The sequence below is a fragment of the Loxodonta africana genome, chromosome 1 (assembly GCF_030014295.1).
Source record: "Loxodonta africana isolate mLoxAfr1 chromosome 1, mLoxAfr1.hap2, whole genome shotgun sequence".
In the NCBI taxonomy this organism is placed as follows: Eukaryota; Metazoa; Chordata; class Mammalia; order Proboscidea; family Elephantidae; genus Loxodonta; species Loxodonta africana.
The window spans coordinates 2,646,299-2,668,005 of record NC_087342.1 but is presented as its reverse complement, the minus strand read 5'-3'; the positions used below and the strand labels follow the sequence as shown (position 1 = coordinate 2,668,005).

Here is a 21,707-nt window from a genome sequence, read left to right as displayed (position 1 = left end):
TACGAAGCCACCATATCCCTGATACCAAAACCAGGTAAAGACACCACAAGAAAAGAAAATTATAGACCTATATCCCTCATGAATGTAGGTGCAAAAGTCTTGAACAAAATTCTAGCAAATAGAATTCAACAACATATCCAAAAAATAATTCACCATGACCAAGTGGGATTCATACCAGGTATGCAGGGATGGCTCAACATTAGAAAAACAATTAATGTAATCCACCACATAAATAAAACAAAAGACAAGAATTACATGATTTTATCAATTGATGCAGAAAAGGCATTTGACGAAGTTTAACGCCCATTCATAATAAAAACTCGGCAAAATAAAGAGTAGAAGGAAAATTACTCAACAGAATAAAGGGCATTTATACAAAACCAACAGCCAACATCACCCTAAATGGAGAGAGCCTGAAACCATTCCTGTTGCGATCGGGAACCAAACAAGGATGCCCTTTATCACCACTCTTATTCAACATTGTGCTGGAAGTCCTAGCCAGAGCAATTAGGCTAGATAAAGAAATAAAGGGCATCCAGATTGGCAAGAAAGAAGTAAAAGTATCTCGATTTGCAGATGACATGATCTTATAAACAGAAAACCCTAAGGAATCCTCCAGAAAACTACCGAAACTAAGAGTTCAGCGGAGTATCAGGATACAAGATAAACATACAAAAATCAGTTGGATTCCTCTACACCAACAAAAAGAACATGGAAGAGGAAATCACCAAATCAATGCCATTTACAGTAGCCTCCAAGAAGATAAAATACTTAGGAATAAAACTTACCAGAGATGTAAAAGACTTATACAAAGAAAACTACAGTACACTTCTGCAAGAAACCAAGAGACTTACATAAGTGGAAGAACATACCTTGCTCATAGATAGGAAGACTTAACATTATAAAAATGTCTATTCTACCAAAAGTGATCTATATATTTAATGCAATCCAATCCAAATCCCAAGGACATTCTTTAATGAGATGAAGAAACAAATCACCAATTTCATATGGAAGGGAAAGAGGCCCCGGATAAATAAGACATTCCTGAAAAAGAAAAACAAAGTAGGAGGCCTTACTTTACCTGATTTTAGAACCTATTATACTGCCACAGTAGTAAAAACAGCCTGGTACTGATACAACAACAGATACGTGGACCAGTGGAACAGAATTGAGAATCCAGACATAAATCCATCCACATATGAGCAGATGATATTTGACAAAGGCCCCAAAACGGTGAAATGGGGAAAAGACAGTCTTTTTAACAAATGGTGCTGGCATAACTGGATAGCCATCTCCAAAAAAATGAAGCAAGACCCATACCTCATTCCATGCACAAAAACTAACTCAAAATGGATAAAGACCTAAATATAAAATCCAAAACGATAAAGATCATGGAAGAAAAACTAGGGACAACATTAGGAGCCCTAATACATGGCATAAACAGTATACAAAACATTATAAAGAACATAGAAGAAAAACTAGATAACTGGGAGCTCCTAAAAATCAAACACTTATGCTCATCCAAAGACTTTACCAAAAGAGTAAAGACTACCTACCGACTGAGAAAAAATTTTTAGCTGTGACATTTCTGATCAGTGCCTGATTTCTAAAATCTACAGGATACTGCAAAAAGACAACCCAACTAAAAAGTGGGCAAGAGTTATGAATAGACACTTCGCTGAAGAAGACATTCAGGTAGCTAACAGATATCTGAGGAAATGTTCACGATCGTTAGCCATTAGAGAAACGTAGATCAAAACTACAGTGAGATTTCATCTCACTCCAAGAAGGCTGGCATTAATCCAAAAAACACAAAATAATAAATGTTGGAGAGCCTATGGAGAGATTGGAACACTTCTACACTGCTGGTGGGAATGTCAAATGGTACAACCACCTTGGAGATCGATTTGGCGCTTCCTCAAAAAGTTAGAAGTAGAACTAACATACAATCCAGCAATCCCACTCCTTGGAATATATCCTAGAGAAATAAGAGCCTTTACACGAACAGATATATGCACACCCATGTTTATTGCAGCTCTGTTTACAATAGCAAAAAGATGGAAGCAACCAAGGTGCCCATCAACGGATGAATGGATAAATAAATTATGGTATACTCACACAATGGAATACCTACGCATCGATAAAGAACAGTGAGGAATCTGTGAAACATGGAGGAACCTGGAAGGCATTATGCTGAGTGAAATTAGTTGCAAAAGGACAAATATAGTATAAGACTACTATTATAAGAACTTGAGAAATGGTTTCAACTGAGAAGAAAACATTCTTTTGTGGTTGGGAGGGAGAGGGAGGGAGGGTGGGAGAGGGGAATTCACTAATTAGTAGATAAGAACTACTTTAGGTGAAGGGAAAGACAGCACACAATACAGGGGAGGTCAGCACAATTGGACTAAACCAAAAGCAAATAAGTTTCCTGAATAAACTGAATGTTTTGAAGGCCATTGTAGGAGGGGCAGGGGTCTGGGGACCATGGTTTCAGGGGACATCTAAGTCAATTGGCATAATAAAATCTATTAAGAAAACATTCTGCATCCCACTTTGGAGAGTGGCATCTGGGGTCTTAAACGCTAGAAAGCAGCCATCTAAGATGCATCAATTGGTCTCAACCCACCTGGATCAAAGGAGAATGAAGAACACCAAGGACACAAGGTGATTACGAGCCCAAGAGACAGAAAGGGCCACATAAACCAGAGACTACATCAGCCTGAGACCAGAAGAACTAGACGGTGCCTGGCCACAACCAATCACTGCCCTGACAGGGAACACAGCAGAGAACCCCTGAGAGAGCAGGAGAGCAGTGGGATGCAGATCCTAAATTCTCATAAAAAGGCCAAACTTAATGGTGTGACTGAAACTAGAAGGACCCCGGTGGTCATGGTGCCCAGACCTCCTGTTGGCCCAGGACAGGAACCTCTTCAGACATGGATTGGACTGGACAGTGGGTCGGAGAGGGATGCTGGTGAGGATTGAGCTTCTTGGATCAGGTGGACTCTTGAGACTATGTTGGCATCTCCTGCCTGGAGGGGAGATGAGAGGGTAAAGGGGGTTAGAAGCTGGCAAAATGGACACAAAAAGAGAGAATGGAGGGAAGGAGTGGGCTGTCTCATTGGGGGGAGAGTAATTGGGAGTGTGTAGCAAGGTGTTTATGGGTTTTTGTGAGAGACTGACTTGATTTGAAAACTTTCACTTAAAGCACAATAAAAATTATTAAAAAAAAAATAACCTACCCTTTTCTCTTAATCAAAATCCATATTTTCTCAGTGTAGTTGATTTTACCCTCCTAGCCTTTCCAACCTAATTAATACGATGCCAAAAAGTAATGGCATTTTAAAGAGATGCCTGTCAGCATATTATAATTAGCTGTATTACAATTGTAAAGTAAAAAACAAACTTGCTTTAATACTACTTACATTTCTATTTCTTCTCAAACTTAATGCTTTAAGGCAGAGGGTCCTATGGCAAAACCCTTAAAGGTTAAGACCTGAGCAGGCTTTGCTTTTTTGTTTGTATGTTTGCAATGAACCAATTACACCAAGTGCCCATTGCCTGCCAGCCACTCTGTTCGGCTAATGGATAAAAGAAGACGTGGAAACGTTTTTGCTCAGTTTTAAGGTGGAGACAGACAAAGAAGAGCGTGGAACTTGCTTCTAACTCAGCTGTGCAGTGATCCTGAGAGTGAACCGCTCACCAAGTACAGCTACTGTGATGCTTAAAAAATGATGCTTGAAAAGAAGTTTCTGGGATAAAATGAATGCTTCAAAGGTCAGCGGAGCAAGGGCGGGGGTTTGGGGACCATGGTTTAAGGGGACTTCTAAGTCAATTGGCAAAATAATTCTATTATGAAAACATTCTGCATCCCACTTTGAAATGTGGCGTCTGGGGTCTTAAATGCTAACAAGCAGCCATCTAAGATGCATCAACTGGTCTCAACCCACCTGGATCAAAGGAGAATGAAGAACACCAAGGTCACACGACACCGAAGAGCCCAAGAGACAGAAAGGGCCACATGAACCAGAGACCTACATCATCCTGAGACCAGAAGAACTAGTTGGTGCCCGGCCACAATCAATGACTGTCCTGACAGGGAGCGCAACAGAGAACTCCTGAGGGAACAGGAGATCAGTGGGATGCAGACCCCAAATTCTCATAAAAAGACCATACTTAATGGTCTGACTGAGACTAGAGGAATCGTGGCGGCCACGGTCCCCAAACCTTCTGTTGGCCCAGGACGGGAACCATCCCCGAAGACAACTCATCAGACATGAAAGGGACTGGACAGTGGGTAGGAGAGAGATGCTGATGAAGAGTGAGCTAATTATATCAGGTGGACACTTGAGACTGTGTTGGCATCTCCTGTCTGGAGGGGGAATGGGAGGATAGAGAGAGTTGGAAGCTGGCAAAATTGTCACAAAAGGAGAGACTGGAAGGGCTGACTCATTAGGGGGAGAGCAAGTGGGAGTATGGAGTAAGATGTATGTAAACTTATATGTGACAGACTGACTTGAATTGTAAACGTTCACTTGAAGCTCAGTAAAAGTTAATAAAAAAAAAAAGATGCTTGAACAGAGTGTGATTCTATATGCAACTAAATAAATCAAACACTTGTTAAAAAAAAAAAAAAACTGCCATCAGGGCTCCATAAGAGACATACCAAAAAAAGAAAAATTACCGTTGTGTTGATTGCAACTCATAGTGACCCTTTAGGACAGCGTAGAACTGCCCCCGTATGGTTTCCACAGAGTGGCTGGTGGGCTCGAGCTACCAACCCTTTGGTTAGCAGCTGAACGTCTAACCAGTGCGCCACCAGGGCCACTTAAGAGGAATAGAGTACTTTAAATATAAGGACATGAGAAAGTTAGAAGTAAAAGGATATAAAAAGATACACTGTGCAACACTGATTAGAATAAACTATCGATAAACAAAGCAGACTTTGAGACAAGGAACATTACCAGAAACAGACATTTCAAAGCAAAGAAGGGGTCAGTTCATGAACAACTAACAGTCCTAAATATTTGGTCCCTAATTACGTAACTTGACAATGCATAAGTCAAACATTGACAGAACTAAAGAGCAAGAAGAAACACTTCCAGACTGTCTTCGAAGTCAAAATAATCTTGATACAAAAGCCTATCAAAAATATTACAAGGGAAAAAAAGCGTACGTAGAGTAAGCCCTCTGGTATCCTTTGAACAAATACTTAAAGGAGGGCAGAGAGTTAGCTGCCGCTGAAGATGGAGAGGCCATCAAATGAAATGAGGACGGTTGCAGGTAAAGCTGATTTGGGGAGAAAGGTTAGGAATTTAGTCTTGGATGTGTTTCATTTGAAGTGTCTACTAGAGAGGCAGGTGAAGCTGTTAGGTGAGGCTTTGGATATGGTAGTTTGGAGTTAAGGGGTGAGCTCTAGGCTACTAAGTTGACTGCATTAAAGCCATTAGATTACACTGTGTGGCACCACCAAGAGAGTAAGTATAGACCGAGAAGAAAACCAAAATCTTGATGTGCAAGGCCCTTATGAAATTGGTTCTCCTTGCTTCCTCTCCACTGCCCCCTTCCACATACCACACGAGCTATGTTTTAGCCGTATCAGACTGCCTATATATTTCTGGGAATACATCCTTGCTATTTTGGTCATGTTTTCTCTACCCTTGTCTTAGAGTGCTCTCTCGTCTTTAACCACATAACAAACTCTTAGTCATCCTTCAAAACCTTTCCAGGGTCACCTCCATTCTGGTACTTTGTGTACATGTGATATTACCAGCACGTTATATTGGTAAACCTGTCCTTCCTACTTGGTGTAAACTCAAGGTGCCCAGCACATAGGTGTTCAGATATTTCTTGAACTGGAAGTGATTTATACTTTTTGGATAGGCAGCTATTATGTTCATTGGAACTCTAGAAAAATTTATCACCGAAGAATTCTTAAAACCTCTGTTCTTAAAGGAATTTTTTAGTAAGAACTTTGGAATTTCTGTTAACTTTTAATTTAGAAGTTCTTTTAACTTCTAAAAAGCTTTTTTGGTTCACAAAGGAGTGATGTTCTCATTTTCTTCGCATGTCTACATATCTCTCTGTTTATACCTTTAACGCTACGCGTTCTTTGTGAAATTGTATTTGCAAGTTGATGGTATTACGCTGATATATTTAGAATATCCACATCTTAAAATAATTTGGAGCTAACTGATCAGGACTACAGAAGTATCCCATTTCAGTCAAACATAATCATGTTAGTGAAAGTTAAACTATATTTGAAGGTGAATTTGCTGGCAAAGTTACATTTAATAGACACTTTGAAAATTTGTTTCTACCTTAGTCTGGCAGCTTAGTAATAATCACACTCGATTAATTTCTTTTTCAAATAGCAACGCAACAACAATACTTACAGTATTGCATTTCTGTGCGTACATATGTTTATAGAAAAAAATTGAAAGACTATATACATCAAACTTGTTTTTGGTCGTGATTGTCCAGGATATTTTCACTTCATAAGTCATTTCTGTGGTGCTAAACTTCAAAAAAAAAAAAAAAGGCGTGTATTTTGTTTAATTAGGGCAGAGAAGGATACACTGCCCTGTTCCCTGATGTGGAATTCAGTATTGTGTCCTCCTTACAGGCTTGATCTGCCTGCCCTCCTGCGAGCTTTTCTGTGGTTAAATTGTTAGCAGACCCAATGTAGCATACCACAGATGATCAGCAAAAAAGAGAAGGAGCCTCGACAAGATGGGCTGACACAGTGCCTGCAACAGTGGGCTCAAACAGCAGAGGTTGTGAGGACGGCGCGGGACTGGGCAGCATCTCGTCCTGTACCCAGGGTCCCCTGAGCTGGAGCCTACTCACCGGCACCACAACAGGAGCAGGACTGTAACCGCCATTCCCTCCTGTCAGAAGTCAAGAAAGAGCTGGTTTTCATCTTTCTTTTAAAAATTAAATGTATTTGAAGCCTGGTGATTGATTACCTAGAAATCGTTCTTAAAATTTAGAAAAGCCGCAAGTTCTTGCACATATAATTTAGAAGCCTGACTTTCTGGGTTCTTAAGTTACATTTATTGTTTATAATAAAACTTTATAATTTTTTGGTCACTTTTAAAATAGAAAAAGTGGAGCTTTCTTTTTAAAAAATGAAATGGGTAATTTTTAAACAATGTGTTTTGAATATGTTATATTTAAATAAATGAATATGCCCAGTTTTTGTATTATGTACCATACTAAATTAAAGAGTATAGTTATAATTGAGTAGACAGTGTAGATAAGACATGATCCTTGTATTTTAAGGAATCCCGTATTCAGGATAACAGTGTCTGCAAATTTTTTTTTTAATGTTTTTAAGTTGTGGAAGGTGGAGGAGTGAACCCAGTAGATTTTATTGTTAATTGCTGTCGAGTCAGTTCCGACTCACGGCATGTGTGCAAAGTAGCACTGCTCCGTGGGGTCTTCATGGCTGTGACCTTCCAGAAGCAAATCGTCGGGCCTGCCATCTGAGGTGCCACTGGCTGGGTTCAGACACCCAGCCTTTTGGCTATTAGTCGAGTGCTAAACCTTTTGCTCCACACAGGGCCTCCAGAGCCCAGGAGATTTTAATCAGAGAAGGATTTGGGGTGAAATGTCTTGTTACTTCCGCCTTAAAGGTTAGGGAGCCAGGGTGTGCTTTAATAAAGGGGGGAGTTGTCCACCGAATGAGATGTAACCTAGTTACAGAAGACATAGATCCCACGTGGGGAAGTAGAACTAGAAACACTAGACATGATACTAGGCCAATAAACTGGAATATCCCATGAAACCATGACCCTAAACCCTCCAAACCAAGGAACTAAATCCCATCAGGTATTTACCTGCACATGAGCAGCCTTGCGGGGGCGGGGGGGGGGGCACTGTCATAGTAAATACACTCTTCATTCTTGATAGGTAATTTCAGACTGTCGTTTGTGATGTGGGTTGTCTTGTTCCATCCCCAGAGATTCTCATTCTTAAGGTCTGGGGTGGAGTCCAGGAATCTGAATTTTTAATCCTGCCCTATGGCTCTGCTTCTGGACCAGAAGTGTTCTATGTGCATATTTGGATTGCTTTCTTACAGGGAATTCCTAGAAGTAGGATTATTTGGATAAAGGGAATGTGCTTTTTAGGCTTTTCAATACTTAGTGCTAGATTGTCCTCCAGAGATGTTGTAACTATTTACGTACCCATCAGCAGGGTATAAAAGTCATCTGCCACCCCCTTGTCAACTTTAGGTGTTACCAAGTCTTTTTGATCAGCAGTGTATGCCTATAGTGTCTAAAAGGGATAGTTTGGTATTGTAGAATATTACTCCAACCTTCGTAGGAATTTTTGTGTACTGTATTTGTCCCTAAATGTATACATTGTATGAAAGCTGTAAGTAGAAGGTGGGCTGAATGACTGGCAAAATTTGTTTATAAATGGTAATCTTTATAGGAATATAGTCACTGTGAAAGGATTGGATTTGATAATGTAAACAAAACTTGGTACCTTTTTAGCAGGTTCGCCTTAAAATATGATTAGCTTCATGTCATTTGTTGAGTTATTGAGTACATTTTGGTTTGTTCCAGTAGCCGGATCGAGCTGGGAGATGTGACACCCCACAATATTAAGCAGCTGAAGAGATTAAACCAAGTCATCTTTCCAGTCAGCTACAATGACAAGTTCTACAAGGATGTGCTGGAGGTTGGCGAGCTAGCAAAACTTGGTATAATACGGTTTTTTTCCCTCCCTTCATTTGCCAATTCGTGTTCTTGGTCGCTGTTTTTTAAATAATAGAGCCAGATAGAGATAACTTAGTCCTGTTTTACATGGGAGGAATCGTGGTCCTAGCTTCTGAGAAAAGTCTTGGAGAAATCAAAATAAAATATTTGAATTTGAAAAGGAAATGCTAAATATTTTTTCTTATTGTTTAGTGTGTGCCTGTGTGTGTTTTCACTCCTTAGCTTTATTCTAGAGGGAGGTTTAAATTTTCCAAGACAAGGTAGGAGGTTTTGGGGCTGTATGATTTTCGTAGAGTAGCTATTTAAGTTTAATGCTGATAGCGACAATTTTGTCCCTATAGAAGACGAGGAGAACATGAAATAAAATGTGTTGCTCTATCCGTTGGACTTTAAGTCTTTGTGTTTTCCTTGGCAGCGTATTTTAATGATATCGCAGTAGGTGCGGTGTGCTGTAGGGTGGATCATTCACAGAACCAGAAGAGACTTTACATCATGACTCTAGGATGTCTGGCACCTTACCGAAGGCTAGGAATAGGTAAAATTATTTGATCGTTTTGTTTTTACATCTTCAAAGAAACCCAAATACGTCGTTACTGATCCTGACCTAATTACTCAAAAACCATTCCTTTTAGGGATACTGGGAAGGGCTTACTGAGTTACGTAAGTTAGGCTAAAAATTTTTTAAAACCGAAGCAGCTGTCTTCGAGCTGACCCCTAGGTATGTTAGAGTAGAACTGTATGTATTCCATAGGGTTTTCAGTGGCCAATTTTTTCAGAGGTAGGTTGCCAGGCCTTTGTTTCCAGGTACCTCTGGGTGGACTCAAACTGCCAGCCTTTAGATTAGCAGCCAAGTGCGTTAACTGTTGGCACCACCGAGGGACTCTCCAGGTGGAAAATAACTAATGTTTACTTCTTAACGTAATTCAGCTGGAAGCCCTATACGGCTTTGTTATTTATGTCCCATTTTGCTTTTTCTGGATTTTTGCTACCTGGAAGAACTTATATGTAAAGATTGTTTTTTTCCTATCATTTTGAACCGTATATGAATATTGGTGAGAGAAAACAAAATTTTGTGAAATCAGAATGTCTTGCCATGAGTCAGAGCCAACTCAGTGGCAGCTGACAACAGTGTGCACCTTATAAATGTTGTTAACACTCAATAAGTACCTGTGGTAAGATAATAAACAGATGTGTACATGAAAGGTTGATTCTGTGAGGTTGCTTATTTGTTATTTGTCTTATAGGAACTAAGATGTTAAATCATGTCTTAAACATCTGCGAAAAAGATGGCACATTTGACAACATCTATCTGTAAGTAAAATAATTTGTATCTAAAATTAACAAGAATTAATGTTCTAATCTAAAGAACCTAATAAACTGACAGCAAAAATCTTTACTAGCAACCTAAAAATCTGGTCACATATTTCATTATTTCTTAGGAAACACTGTGGAAGTACTTGTTACAGGGATTTTTGTTTGTTTGTTTGTTTTAACAGTAGATAAAGGAAACAAATAAAATTCATCCTTGTTTTGCTTAGTTAGGTTGGGGTGGGAGCTCCAAAGTCACAGGGATGAGGCCAGGATTAAAGCTCAGGTCTTCGGAATTTAAGGCTATTAATAGCACTCTCCTCATATCCTGTTTGTTTGCATTCCCTGTATTTTGTTCAAGGCTATCAGTGACCACGCTCTTTGTAGTGAAGTTTAATAATCAAAATCAGAGAGGTAACTAGCAGGAATGGTACTGGGATCACAGGAGGCCTTGGATCTGAAATCACAACTGTGGATTGTTCGTAACACAAGCACTAGAAGGCCATTCTCATTTTTGCTTTGTCATCAGAAGAGATTAAGTTCTATAATGTTATTTTGAGAGGAAATGAAAAGCTCAAATTATCGTTTATTCAAAATATAGTATGTTTTTTATTAACCAGAAGAAAATATATTCAGGCATTGAGATCCTTTTTTTTTTTTCCTCTTCCTGCAAGTGTTAAAAAAATAGTGATTCTTCCCTATTGGTTATTTAACCCATTTTTAATCACAGGAATATCTTCTTCCCTTCTACTAAAAAATGTTAGGGTACTTTACCCTTTGTTGATTGTAGGAACAAACAGTGTTAACTGAGCCTCGTAATCTCAGTCTTGCTAATGTAAGAGTTAGGTTAAAAGTGTAAATTTGTCATCAAAAGATTTTCTGAAATGAATACTTAATCTGTGTTGATTGCTAATAATAAGTACATGTGAGGTATTGCACGTTTTCTTTGTAAAGAGAATCTGAGGAAAGTGCCAACACAGTATTCCCGCTGCCACCAGTTCTAACACGCTTTTAGCTGGCCGGCAGTTTCAGATTTGAGGTGGTCTGTGGAGAAAACACAAGCTGATGAACTAATTAATTTTTTTTTTTTAATACCCTTTCTGTTTCAGGCATGTCCAAATCAGCAACGAGTCAGCAATTGACTTCTACCGGAAGTTTGGCTTTGAGATTATCGAGACAAAGAAGAACTACTATAAGAGGATAGAGCCAGCAGATGCTCACGTGTTGCAGAAAAACCTCAAGGTCCCTTCTGGCCAGGACGCAGGTGTGCAGAAGACAGACAGCTGAAGAAATGCAGGTGTGCAGAAGACAGACAGCTGAACAAATGACAGATGTGCAAAAGACAGACAACCGAACAAATGACAGATGAACTCGCTTGCACTTGCTTGTCGCCAAATAAAAGAGAGGCCCGTTGATTCCCCTCTCCCCCCCGCCTTTCTTTTAAAGCTTTCCGCTCCTCCTCATTCTTGTTTCTCTTTCTTTCTTTCCCTTTCCTCCACAAGTTTGAATACTTTCAAGGACTTTAAAAATCATGTTTGGATTGTTTTCGTTTTCTTATTTTTGTGAGATGGTTTGACTGAAGGAAGGAAAAGGTATAGATCTGTTTAGTTTCCTGGTTAAGATATATATGGTCTCCCAAAATTTTGGGTGTTAAATAATTTTAGATTTTTTTAGCTGATTTTTTTAATGTCCTGCTTTCACATTGAAGGGCAGAGCCTACAAAATATTGTATATTTCAAAAGATAAAAAAGCAGCAGCAGCACTACCTTGTTCTCTAATTCATAGACAAGTTTAGTGTGTTTGTGGTACTTCTGGGGTTTCTAAAGACTGTGGGAGATCCTAATCCCCGGACATCGCCTTCACCCCACCTTCAGTCCTTCTGGGGTTTCTAAAGACTGGGAGATCCTAATCCCCAGACATCGCCTTCACCCACCTTCAGTCCTTCTGAGCACTGTCTCCAGAATTGGACCATTGTTAATCCTTGTAAGAAATATGAAGCTTATTTTGTTCTTTTTAAGCAGTTGTTTCCTTTCTTCCTGTTGGTGGTTGAGGTTGGGTAGGGCAGTTTGGGTAGGTAGTGTTATATTATTTTGGTCTCAGTATTTGAGTTAAATTACTTTTTGCTAATGAGTGGGCTGGTTGTTAGCAGGTTCATTTTTCCTGCTGCTGATTGTTTCTGGTGGCATTAACTTTTAGAGTGTGGGCTGGTAAGTTTTTGTTTTTGTTTTCTTTATTGAAGTCTCAGCTAGAGATAAGGTCTTTAACTGGCCTAAAGAGGTTTGTTGTGATTTACTTTTTTCTCTGGTCCTTTTTCTTCAGTAAACCGAACAATAGTTTGTCTAACCCTAAGAATGGAGCTGATGTTCCCTAGGTCAGGACCCTGAAGTAAACCTGAAGCAGGTGTTCTCTCCTGAACATACTAAAAAGTTCCTAAAGGGAAACTTTGATGGACTTGAGGCACAATACATGCATTTAATGTCACCTAGCACAGAGCCTGCTAAACCTGTGGCCACTTAGCGTGTGATTAAATAGGAAAGACTATTCCAGACAGTGTTTTTGAAAATAACATAGCTGTGCTATTGCCTATCTGTTGGAGACCATCCCGGATTTGCTTACACTCTTGTGCCTACAATGTTGAGTTTAAGGATTTGGAGAAGAGTGGGATTGGGAAACATAATGCTTCTATTCTTGGAAAAGTAGAAGTCTAGAAGTGTTGATGCAGATGTCACTGTGACCTGCTCTACTGACCAGACTGGTTTATGGCAGATTATTTTCTGGTGTACAGGCAATGGCTGTGATGCATTGGTAACTTACTGTAACACGAGAGACATCTGAAATTGTTGTAACCCAATCTCAAATGTTTTAAGTTTTTTACATTGCCAATATTGATAGCTCAACAGATGTTCTCATTAGACTTTAAAACACCACGTAGGGCTTGAATTTTCTGTCATTTGACTTAAAAGGAAGAATGATTCATAATATTTATCCTCTTATGTAAAATTCTGGTACAAAAGTCTCAACTCTCCAAACATATTAAATGACAGAAAGATTCTACAGAATGTTTATGCACATTTTATAATCCTAAGTTCTTATTCGAGAATGTGAAAGTACAATAGACTTCAACAGTCTTATTGAGTGCCAAGAATAATACAGAAAAGGAAGATAGTTGATGAATGAGTATACAGGGGTCTAATCTTAAGATAGTAAAAATCTAGAAAGACCACACTGGTCTCGCGAGTATTGGTTTCTTTAGGAGTCTAAATATTAGGAAGCAGGTTAGCATTAAGCACCTTTAACCTTCATGGGTAAGCCTCTGCTTGCTCTTGCCAAGAGAAGAGTGCTTGAGTTACAGAAAACATAGTTAGTTTTGGAGAACTCAGCCTTTTTCTAAACTTCCAGGTATCAAAGTAGATTTTGATGTATAAATGAGTCTTGTGAGATGACACTGCCTCTATTTCTGTAACCATTTCACTTGGACTGTCTGATCAGTCCTATGAATGTATCCCTAAATGTGGTTATTGGAAACAGAATAGCTGCCTCATGACAATTAAGTACATGTTATTTAAGGAGGGAAAAACATTAAATTTTGAATGGAGTGTGTAGGCTCATTATTGTAGGATTTCTTTTTCCACACTAGTCAGTGACTTCGCTTAAATCGTAAACGTTTGTAAAGGGTTAATTCTCCAACATCAAACTTGTATTAAATAATTCCATCTGCTTATGGAGGAGAAAGGAGATACAGAGGAGGGAGGTCGAAGCTGGGCCTATGAGTAAATACTGAAATAGTGTCCCATGTTGTTTATTTTGGTATATGATAAAAATTATCTTGTTTGAGGTAAAAAATAATAATAATAATTGTATTAACTGTAATATCACAGAATGTGCCCATCATATTTTTCAAGACAGTTTTTACTGTGGGGTGAATAGGTAAAAATTACTCTGTGTGGTATTGCATTTATGTTCTAGAGAAGAGAAATCTATGCAATATATAATTTGTTCAGATTAGTTTTCATTTGGGGAAAGAAGTTCTGAAATATCTCCAAGGCAGTTTACTCATCAATTGAAAGTCCTCCAAAAAATAGAACTATTGGGAAACCATGGTTGTGTGGTGGTAGAAAAGAAAAGCTCCCTCAGTTTTTTGGAGGGAATAACTTTAAAAATACTTAAATGGCAAAGTTTATTTGGTGCAGTTAAGAATTAAACTTGTCGATTTTAACATTGCTGTTATATCTGAAATAAACTTACGTGATGTTCTGGTAGTGACCTGTAATGTCTGGTAAATGTCAAAGAAGACACTGCATTGCGTTGACTTCTGGGGTCGGCAGCTATACGTAGCCATTATTTGTTGTTACTCATAATGTTTTGTTTACTTCCATGTTACTTTAAGATTCAACTCAAAATTCATTAAAGTAGGCCAACTGAAATCCAGACCTCCTAATTCAGACCTTTTGAAACGGTAGGTACACTACCCAATTTTTCAAGTCTTTTCTGAAGGGAGGAAGAAGACTTAGTCTACTTGCTGTCCTATCTAATCAAAACTTATTTTTTGAATAATAATTATGCTGTAATTGTATACCAAGGATTTGGTTTTGTGAGGTTTTTTCTGACAAGTGCTGCTTACTAAAAGTACAAATACTAACTACACATGTCATCTAAATTTCCTCTAAAAATTTTAATGCTCTTTGATCTTGATACTCTCACCTGTAAAATAGGGGTTATAATAAGTAGCACCTCCCTCAGCTTTGTCAAGATTAAATGAGGTAGTGTATGTAAAATTCTGAAACAAAGAAGATGGTATTAACACCCTGAATGTTAGCTCTTAATATCTTCAGTTCAGGCCCAATGAGAGAGAAGAAAAGATCCAAAGAGCTACCCTAATGCTGTATCTTGAATATCCATGTTAAAATCACCTGACAGGCCAGGTTAGTAGGGTGCTTTGGCTACAGATAGCGTATATGCAAGTATTCTCTTCCTGTTAGTAGTGAAGGAGGCGTTCCTGTAGACGGCGAGTTGGGAATTGTTTCTGAGTTTTTCCTGAATAGCAAACAAACATGAATTTAATTTTTTGTTGTTAACAAACTCAATACCTAACTTCTTAGTCAAAACTGTTCGAATTCTTCTTATTCCACTCAAGGAATAATTAATGGATGGCCTTTGCCTAACATTTAAAAGCAAGGGCCTACCTTGGGACAGTTCGAGATGGATGCATTTGAAGTAATCTGGATTAAAAATTGAGAATGTATAGCTTTTTTACTTAAGGCATTCAAGTAAGCAGTAGTGTACTGTATTTTGAAATTTGGTGCAAACCTACTACACAGCTTTTGATTGATTGGATTTGTGGTGGTTCTGTACTGAGTAATAAGAGACAGTGCCGAAGTTAGAAAAGTTGTAAGTAACTTGAGACAAGAAGCGTTTTTCCGTGGTGTTACATCTGGCTCTGAGGTGCGGATGGAGCACCCTGGGAGGGACCTGTGTACCTGAGGGACTTTTTCAAACTACATTCGTTTTCCTTATCTTCTCATTTTATGAGTTACATACAGTATGAGCATATCATATACTTAAATATAGGAAAATGCCTGAGTTGGTTTGGGAAGGATTTTAGGGCCTTGAGTCAGAAATCCAGGAGCAGGTGTGGCTCTAACTCAGCATCTCAGGGCTGCTGTCAAGCTGTTGGCCAGGGCTGGAGTAGCCACCTCCAAGATGGCGCACACATAGCTGTTGATAGACCTCAGTTCCTTGCTATGTTGCTATGTAAGTGGCTCCATGGGGCTGCCTGAGTGACAATTTGGTGTCTGGCCAGCTTCCCCCAGAGCAAGAAGAGAGAGTGAGCAGAAGCCACACTCTTTTATGACCTAGTTTCAGAAATGACATGCCATTTTGCTATTGGTCACAGACCAACTCTCGTACAATGTGGGAAGGTATGATGAGTAATAGGAAAATGATTCTAATATGTAAATTTAGAAAAATACAGCTTCATTTTTCCCTACTGGTGAAAATTTGAAAATCCCTGTATTCTGCTCAGCCTGCTCCACCCACTTCTTTGCTTTGGATTCGTTCGTTACGATAGTACTTATTGAGAGTTTACCATGTATCCGGCACAGTGATCAACACTCTGTACAAGGTATTAATTCACATAACAATCCTTTGTGGTAGGAACTTCCGTTAGCTTCATTTTAGAAAATACCAGAAACGAGGAAGGGTTGTAATATGTTCCATGACTCCAGAGCCCAAGTCATAGCCACTCACTATTCCCGTCTGGGAAAATAAATCCGATAGAATCCAAATGGGGGCAGGCATCTATATGATAATGTTCACCCTACGCTAGAAGCAACCAAATGCCAACTATTGTGCAACCTTTAAAAATAAGCATGTGAGAAGAAAAATGGGAGAACCCATTAAGATTAAAGTGGAGGGAGGCGAGATATAAAATTGTGCACACACACAAAAAGGCAAATAGCAAGGCAGAAATTCAACCATGTTGAAAATTAAATTGAATGTAAATAGTGTAAACACTTCAATTAAAAGGCAGCCAATTTGTCAGACTGCGTTTCAAAAACCACGCTGTCTATAGGAAAACCCAAACCCTCTGCTGTCAATTTGATTCTGACTTGGAGTGACCATACAGGACAGGGTAGAGCTGCCCCATACATTTCCAAGGCTGTCAATCTTTATGGAAGTAGACGGCCACATCTTTCTCCCAATGAGTGCTTAACCACTGCACCAACAGGGCTCCTTATCTATTAGAAACTGACTTTAAAAGAACTGATAAAAAGGATGGAAAAGATACACGTAAATGCTAATCAAAGCTAAAGCAGCTAACTCAGTATCAAAGTAGATCTTAGAATAGGGTATTACCAAGAATAAAGGGGGATGTTTGCTAATAATAAAAAGCTCAATTCACCAAAAGAACATCATTTTAAATATGTGAACAGAGCTTCAACATATGTGAAAGAAACAGAAGAAATAGACTGATCCACCACTGGAGATTTCAGAACATCAGTAAGTCGCCAACCAAAAGTTGCCATCGAGCTGATTCTGACTCATAGTGACGCTGTGGGACAGAGTAGAACTGCCGTATACAGTTTCCAAGAAGCACCTGGTGGATTCCAGGTGCTAACCTTTTGGTTAGCAACAGTAGTTCTTAACCGCTACAGCACCAGGGTTTCCCAGTAAGTCCCAGAAGACTTGAATAACATGATCGACTTGACCTTACTAGCATGTATAGAGCACACTACCCAACAACATACAAGATACAGATTTTCAGGTGCACAAAGAATATTCACCAAGACCATATCCTGGGCCATGAAAAAAAAGTTCTCAAACTTAAGAAAATTGATATACTAACCATATTCTTTAACCACCACAGCAGAACAAGACATTAATAACTTAAATATTTGGAAATAACATGCATCTGAATAACCTATATGTCCAAGAAGAAGTCACAAGAGCAATAAAATATTTTGAACAGAAGGAAAATGAAAACAAAAGCTATGGGATACAGCAAAGAAGTACTTGAATGGTAATTTATAAAATATGTACATAAGAACTGAAATCAAGGATCTAAGCTCCCACATTAAAAAACTAGAAAAAAGAAGAGCCAGTTAAACCTAAAGTAAGCAGGAGGAAATGAATAATGAAGATAAAAGCAGAAACTAATAAAATTGAAAGTAGAAAAAATTGATGAAGGCAAAAGCCAGTTCTATGGAAAAAATAACATTGGTAAACATTTAGATTGAACAGAAAAAAAAAGACACAAATTCCCAGTATCAGTAGTGAAAGGGGTGATATTACTACAGAACTTACTGATGATAAAGAGATAATAAAAGAATATTAACTTAAATTTAAAAATATAGGCAAAATGGACAAACTTGTACTTTAGGTGAAGGTTTACGAAACAAACTATCTTCTCATTAGACGACTAGTACATGTTTTGTGACGTTGGTAACCGACTCCGCGACATGTCAACACTTTCATTCTCTACCTTGGGTTCCCGATTATCAGCTTTCTTGTCCCTTGTTGCCCTGTAGTCCTTGCCTCTGGGCTGGTGGGTGCCTTTAGTCATATTTTGTTTTACGGGCCTGTCTAATATTTGGCTGAAGAATGAACCTCAGAAGTGACTTCATTACTGAACTAGAAGGGTGTCCAGGGGCCACACTCTTGGCGTTTTCTCCAGTCTCTGTCAGGCCATTAAGTCTAGTCTGTGTGTGTGTGAGAATTCTACGTTTTTCTCTAGCCCTGTCTAGTACCCTCTATTGTGATCCCTGTCAGAGCAGTCAGCTGCACACCATCCAGTTGTGCTGGGCTCAGTCTTATGGAGGCTGTGGTAGTTGCAGTCCATTAATCCTTTGGACTAATCTTTACCTCGTATCTTTGGTTTTCTTCATTCTCCCTTGCTCCTGACAGGATGAGATCGGTGGAGTATCTTAGATGGCTACTTGAGCTTTTAAGACCCCAGACGCTACTCACCAAAGTAGAATGTAGAACATTTTCTTCATAAACTATGTTATGCTAGTTGAGCTCCATGTCCCCCAAGACCATGGTCCCCACATCCCTCAGCCCAGTAATTCAGTCCCTCAGGAAGTTTGGATGTGTCCTGGAAACCCTGGTGGCGTAGTAGGTAAGTGCTATGGCTGCTAACCAAAGGGTTGGCAGTTCGAATCTGCCAGGCGTTCCTTGGAAACTATGGGGCAGTTCTACTCTGTCCTATAGGGTCGCTATGAGTTGGAATTGACTTGGCAGCAGTGTGGGTTTGGTTTTGGTTTGTTTTATGGAGCTTCCATTACCTTGGCTTGGGCAGGTCGTGCTGGCTTCCCCAGTATTGTGAACTGTCTTACCCTTCACCAGAGTTACCACTTATCTATTGTCTATTTAGCGTTTTTCCATCCCCACACCTCCCCTCCCTTGTAACCATCAAAGATTGTTTCTTTTGGTGTAAACCTTTTCATAAGTTTTTATAGTAGTAGTAGCATACAATATTTGTCCCTTTATCATTGACTTATTTCATTCAGCAATAATGCCCTCCAGATTCCTTCATGTTGTGCAATGCTTCGAAGAGTCATTATTGTTCTTTATTGTTGCGTAGTACTACATTGGGAAACCCTGGTGGTATACTGGTTAAGATCTATGACTGCTAACCAAAAGATCGGCAGTTCGAATCCACCAGGCGCTCCTTGGAAACTCTACGGGGCAGTTCTACTCTGTCTTATAGGGTCGCTATGAGTCGGAATCGATTCGATGGTGGTGGGTTTATTATTTATTTTCAGTACTCCATTGTGTGTAGGTACCAGTTTGTTATCCACCTGTTGATGGCCAGCTAGGTTGTTTCCATCTTTCTGCTATTGTGAATGATGCTGTGGTGAACATGGGTGTTCATATTGGACAAATTTTTGAAAGAAACAAATTGCTAAGGTAACTTAAGAGAGTTTGACAGGTCTGCAAAAAGTCAAAGGTAAAGTCAGTATATGATTGAATAATTCCACTCCTAGGCATATACCCAAGAGAAATAACAATATTAAGTCCACACAAAAACTCATACACAGATGTTCTTAGCAGCGTTATTCGTAAATAGCCAAATAGTGCAGATCACCCAAATGTCCATCAACTGATGAATGGGGATAAGCAATGTGTCACATATCCACGCAAGGGAATATTATTCAGCCATACATACAGGTGTGAAGAATTGACACATCTGAATTACGATGTCGTGTGAAGAATATTGAACCTATGGTGGGCCGCAAGAAGAAAGAACACATCTGCTTTGGAGGAAGTACAGCCAGAATGCTCCTTAGAAGAGAGGCTGGCGAGGCTTTGTCACATTTATTGTCTTAGTTATCTAGTGCTGCTATAACAGAAATACCACAAGTGGGTGGCTTTAACAAACAAATTTATTTTCTCACAGTTTATCAAAACCAAACCCACTGAGTCAATTCTGACTCATAGTGACCCTATAGGACAGAGTAGAGCTGCCCCATAGAGTTTCCAGCGAGCACCTGATGGATTCAAACTGCCAACCTTTTGGTTAGCCGTAGCTCTTAACCACTATGCCACCAGGGTTTCCTCTCACAGTTTAGGAGGCTAGAAGTCCTAATTCAGAGTGCCGGCTCTGGGGGAAATCTCTGGGTGGGCTCTGGGGGAAGGTCCTATCTTCTGTTCCTTGGGTCCTTGGTGATGTTCATGTGGCATGGCATCCGTCTTCCCCATCTCTGCTTCCTTGATTGCTTGCTTAATCTGCTCTTATATCTCAAAAGAAATTGATGTAAAACATGCCCTACACTAAAACTGCCTTATTAGCAAACAAAACCCTATTCCCAAGTGGGATTATAAACAGAGATAGAGTAGGATTTATAGCATATTTTTGGGTAACTATTCATGGAAACCCTGGTGGCATAGTGGTTAAGTGCTACGGCTGCTAACCAAAAGGTCGGCAGTTCGAATTCACCAGGAGCTCCTCGGAAAATTTATGGGGCAGTTCTACTCTGTCTTATAGGGTCACTATGAGTCAAAATCGACTCGACAGCAGTGGGTTTGGTTTAGGTTTGGTTATTCAATCCATAAGACTTAATTAGGTTAGGACACGTTATCAGGAGAGACAAAACCACAGAGAAGGACCTCATGATTGATAAAAGTTAGAGGGTCAGAGAAAAAGAGAAAGACTCTCAACGAGATGGATTGACACAGTGGTTGCAACAATGGGCTGAAACATAGCAATGATTGTGAGGATGGGTCAAGACCAAGCAACGATTCGTTCTGTTATACCTGGGGTCGCTATGAATGAGTTGGAGCAAACTGGATGGCACCTAACAGTGACAACATAATGGGTGAATTGTATGGCATGTAAATTTTGTTTTTTTTTGTTTCTGCAGGGTTTTCCCCAGCTTTATGGAAGCATAGCTGGCATATGATAAACTGTTCATGTTTAAAATTCACATTATGATAAATGTAGACACCTGTGCAACTATCAACACAATCAAGATTATAAATATATCCATCAACTCCAAAAGTTTCCTTGTGGTGTTGTTCTTAGGTGCCGTGGGGCCAGTATCCAACTCTAGTGACCCTGTGCACAACAGGATGAAACACTGCCCCGTCCTGTGCCGTCCTCTCCACCGTTGCTATGTTTGAGGCCCGCTGCTGCAGCCATTGTGTCAGCCCATCTTGTTGAGGGTCTTGCTCTTTTTCATTGAGCCTCTATTTCTTTAAGCATGATGTCCTTCTCCAGGGGCTGGTCCCTTCTGATAACATGTCCAAAGTAAGTGAGACCAAGTATCACTAACTTCGCTCATCCCTCCTCACGCACGCTTCCCAGTTTCCCCCCCTCCTGTTTTCCAGACAACCATTGTACTACTTTATGTAACTTTACATTACTTTGCGTTTCCTGCAATTTTATATAAAGGGACTCAAACAGAATGTACTCTTTCATTGGCTTCTTTTCAGCGTAATTATTTTGAGGACCATCCAGGTTGCTGCACCGATCAACAATCCATTCCTTTTTTATATATATTTTATTTTATTTTTGTTGTGAATGTACACAAGAAATTATATATCCATTCAACAGTTTATACACGTACAGTTTAGTGACACTACGTTATTCAAATGAAACCACTCACCCTGCTTTTCTGAGTTTTTTCTCCCTCATTAAACAATTGGCCCCCTAAGGTTCCTATTTAATCT

General features: G+C 39.4%; 1 protein-coding gene across 3 annotated transcripts in view; it reads left to right on the top strand.

Annotated features, from left to right (window-relative positions):
* NAA50 (N-alpha-acetyltransferase 50, NatE catalytic subunit) overlaps window positions 1-21,036 on the top strand; it is a 37,975-nt gene extending 16,939 nt beyond the window's left edge. For 2 of the 3 annotated variants that reach the window (XM_064281101.1, XM_064281043.1), the window contains exons 2-5: window positions 8,577-8,713; window positions 9,145-9,264; window positions 9,974-10,040; window positions 11,147-21,036. In XM_064281101.1, the coding sequence (XP_064137171.1) occupies window positions 8,577-8,713; window positions 9,145-9,264; window positions 9,974-10,040; window positions 11,147-11,324 (502 nt within the window). In that variant the 3' untranslated portion in view covers window positions 11,325-21,036. The remainder of the gene's footprint in view (window positions 1-8,576; window positions 8,714-9,144; window positions 9,265-9,973; window positions 10,041-11,146) is intronic. The other variant, XM_064281161.1, reaches the window with a different exon arrangement.
* Window positions 21,037-21,707: the final 671 nt, after the last annotated feature.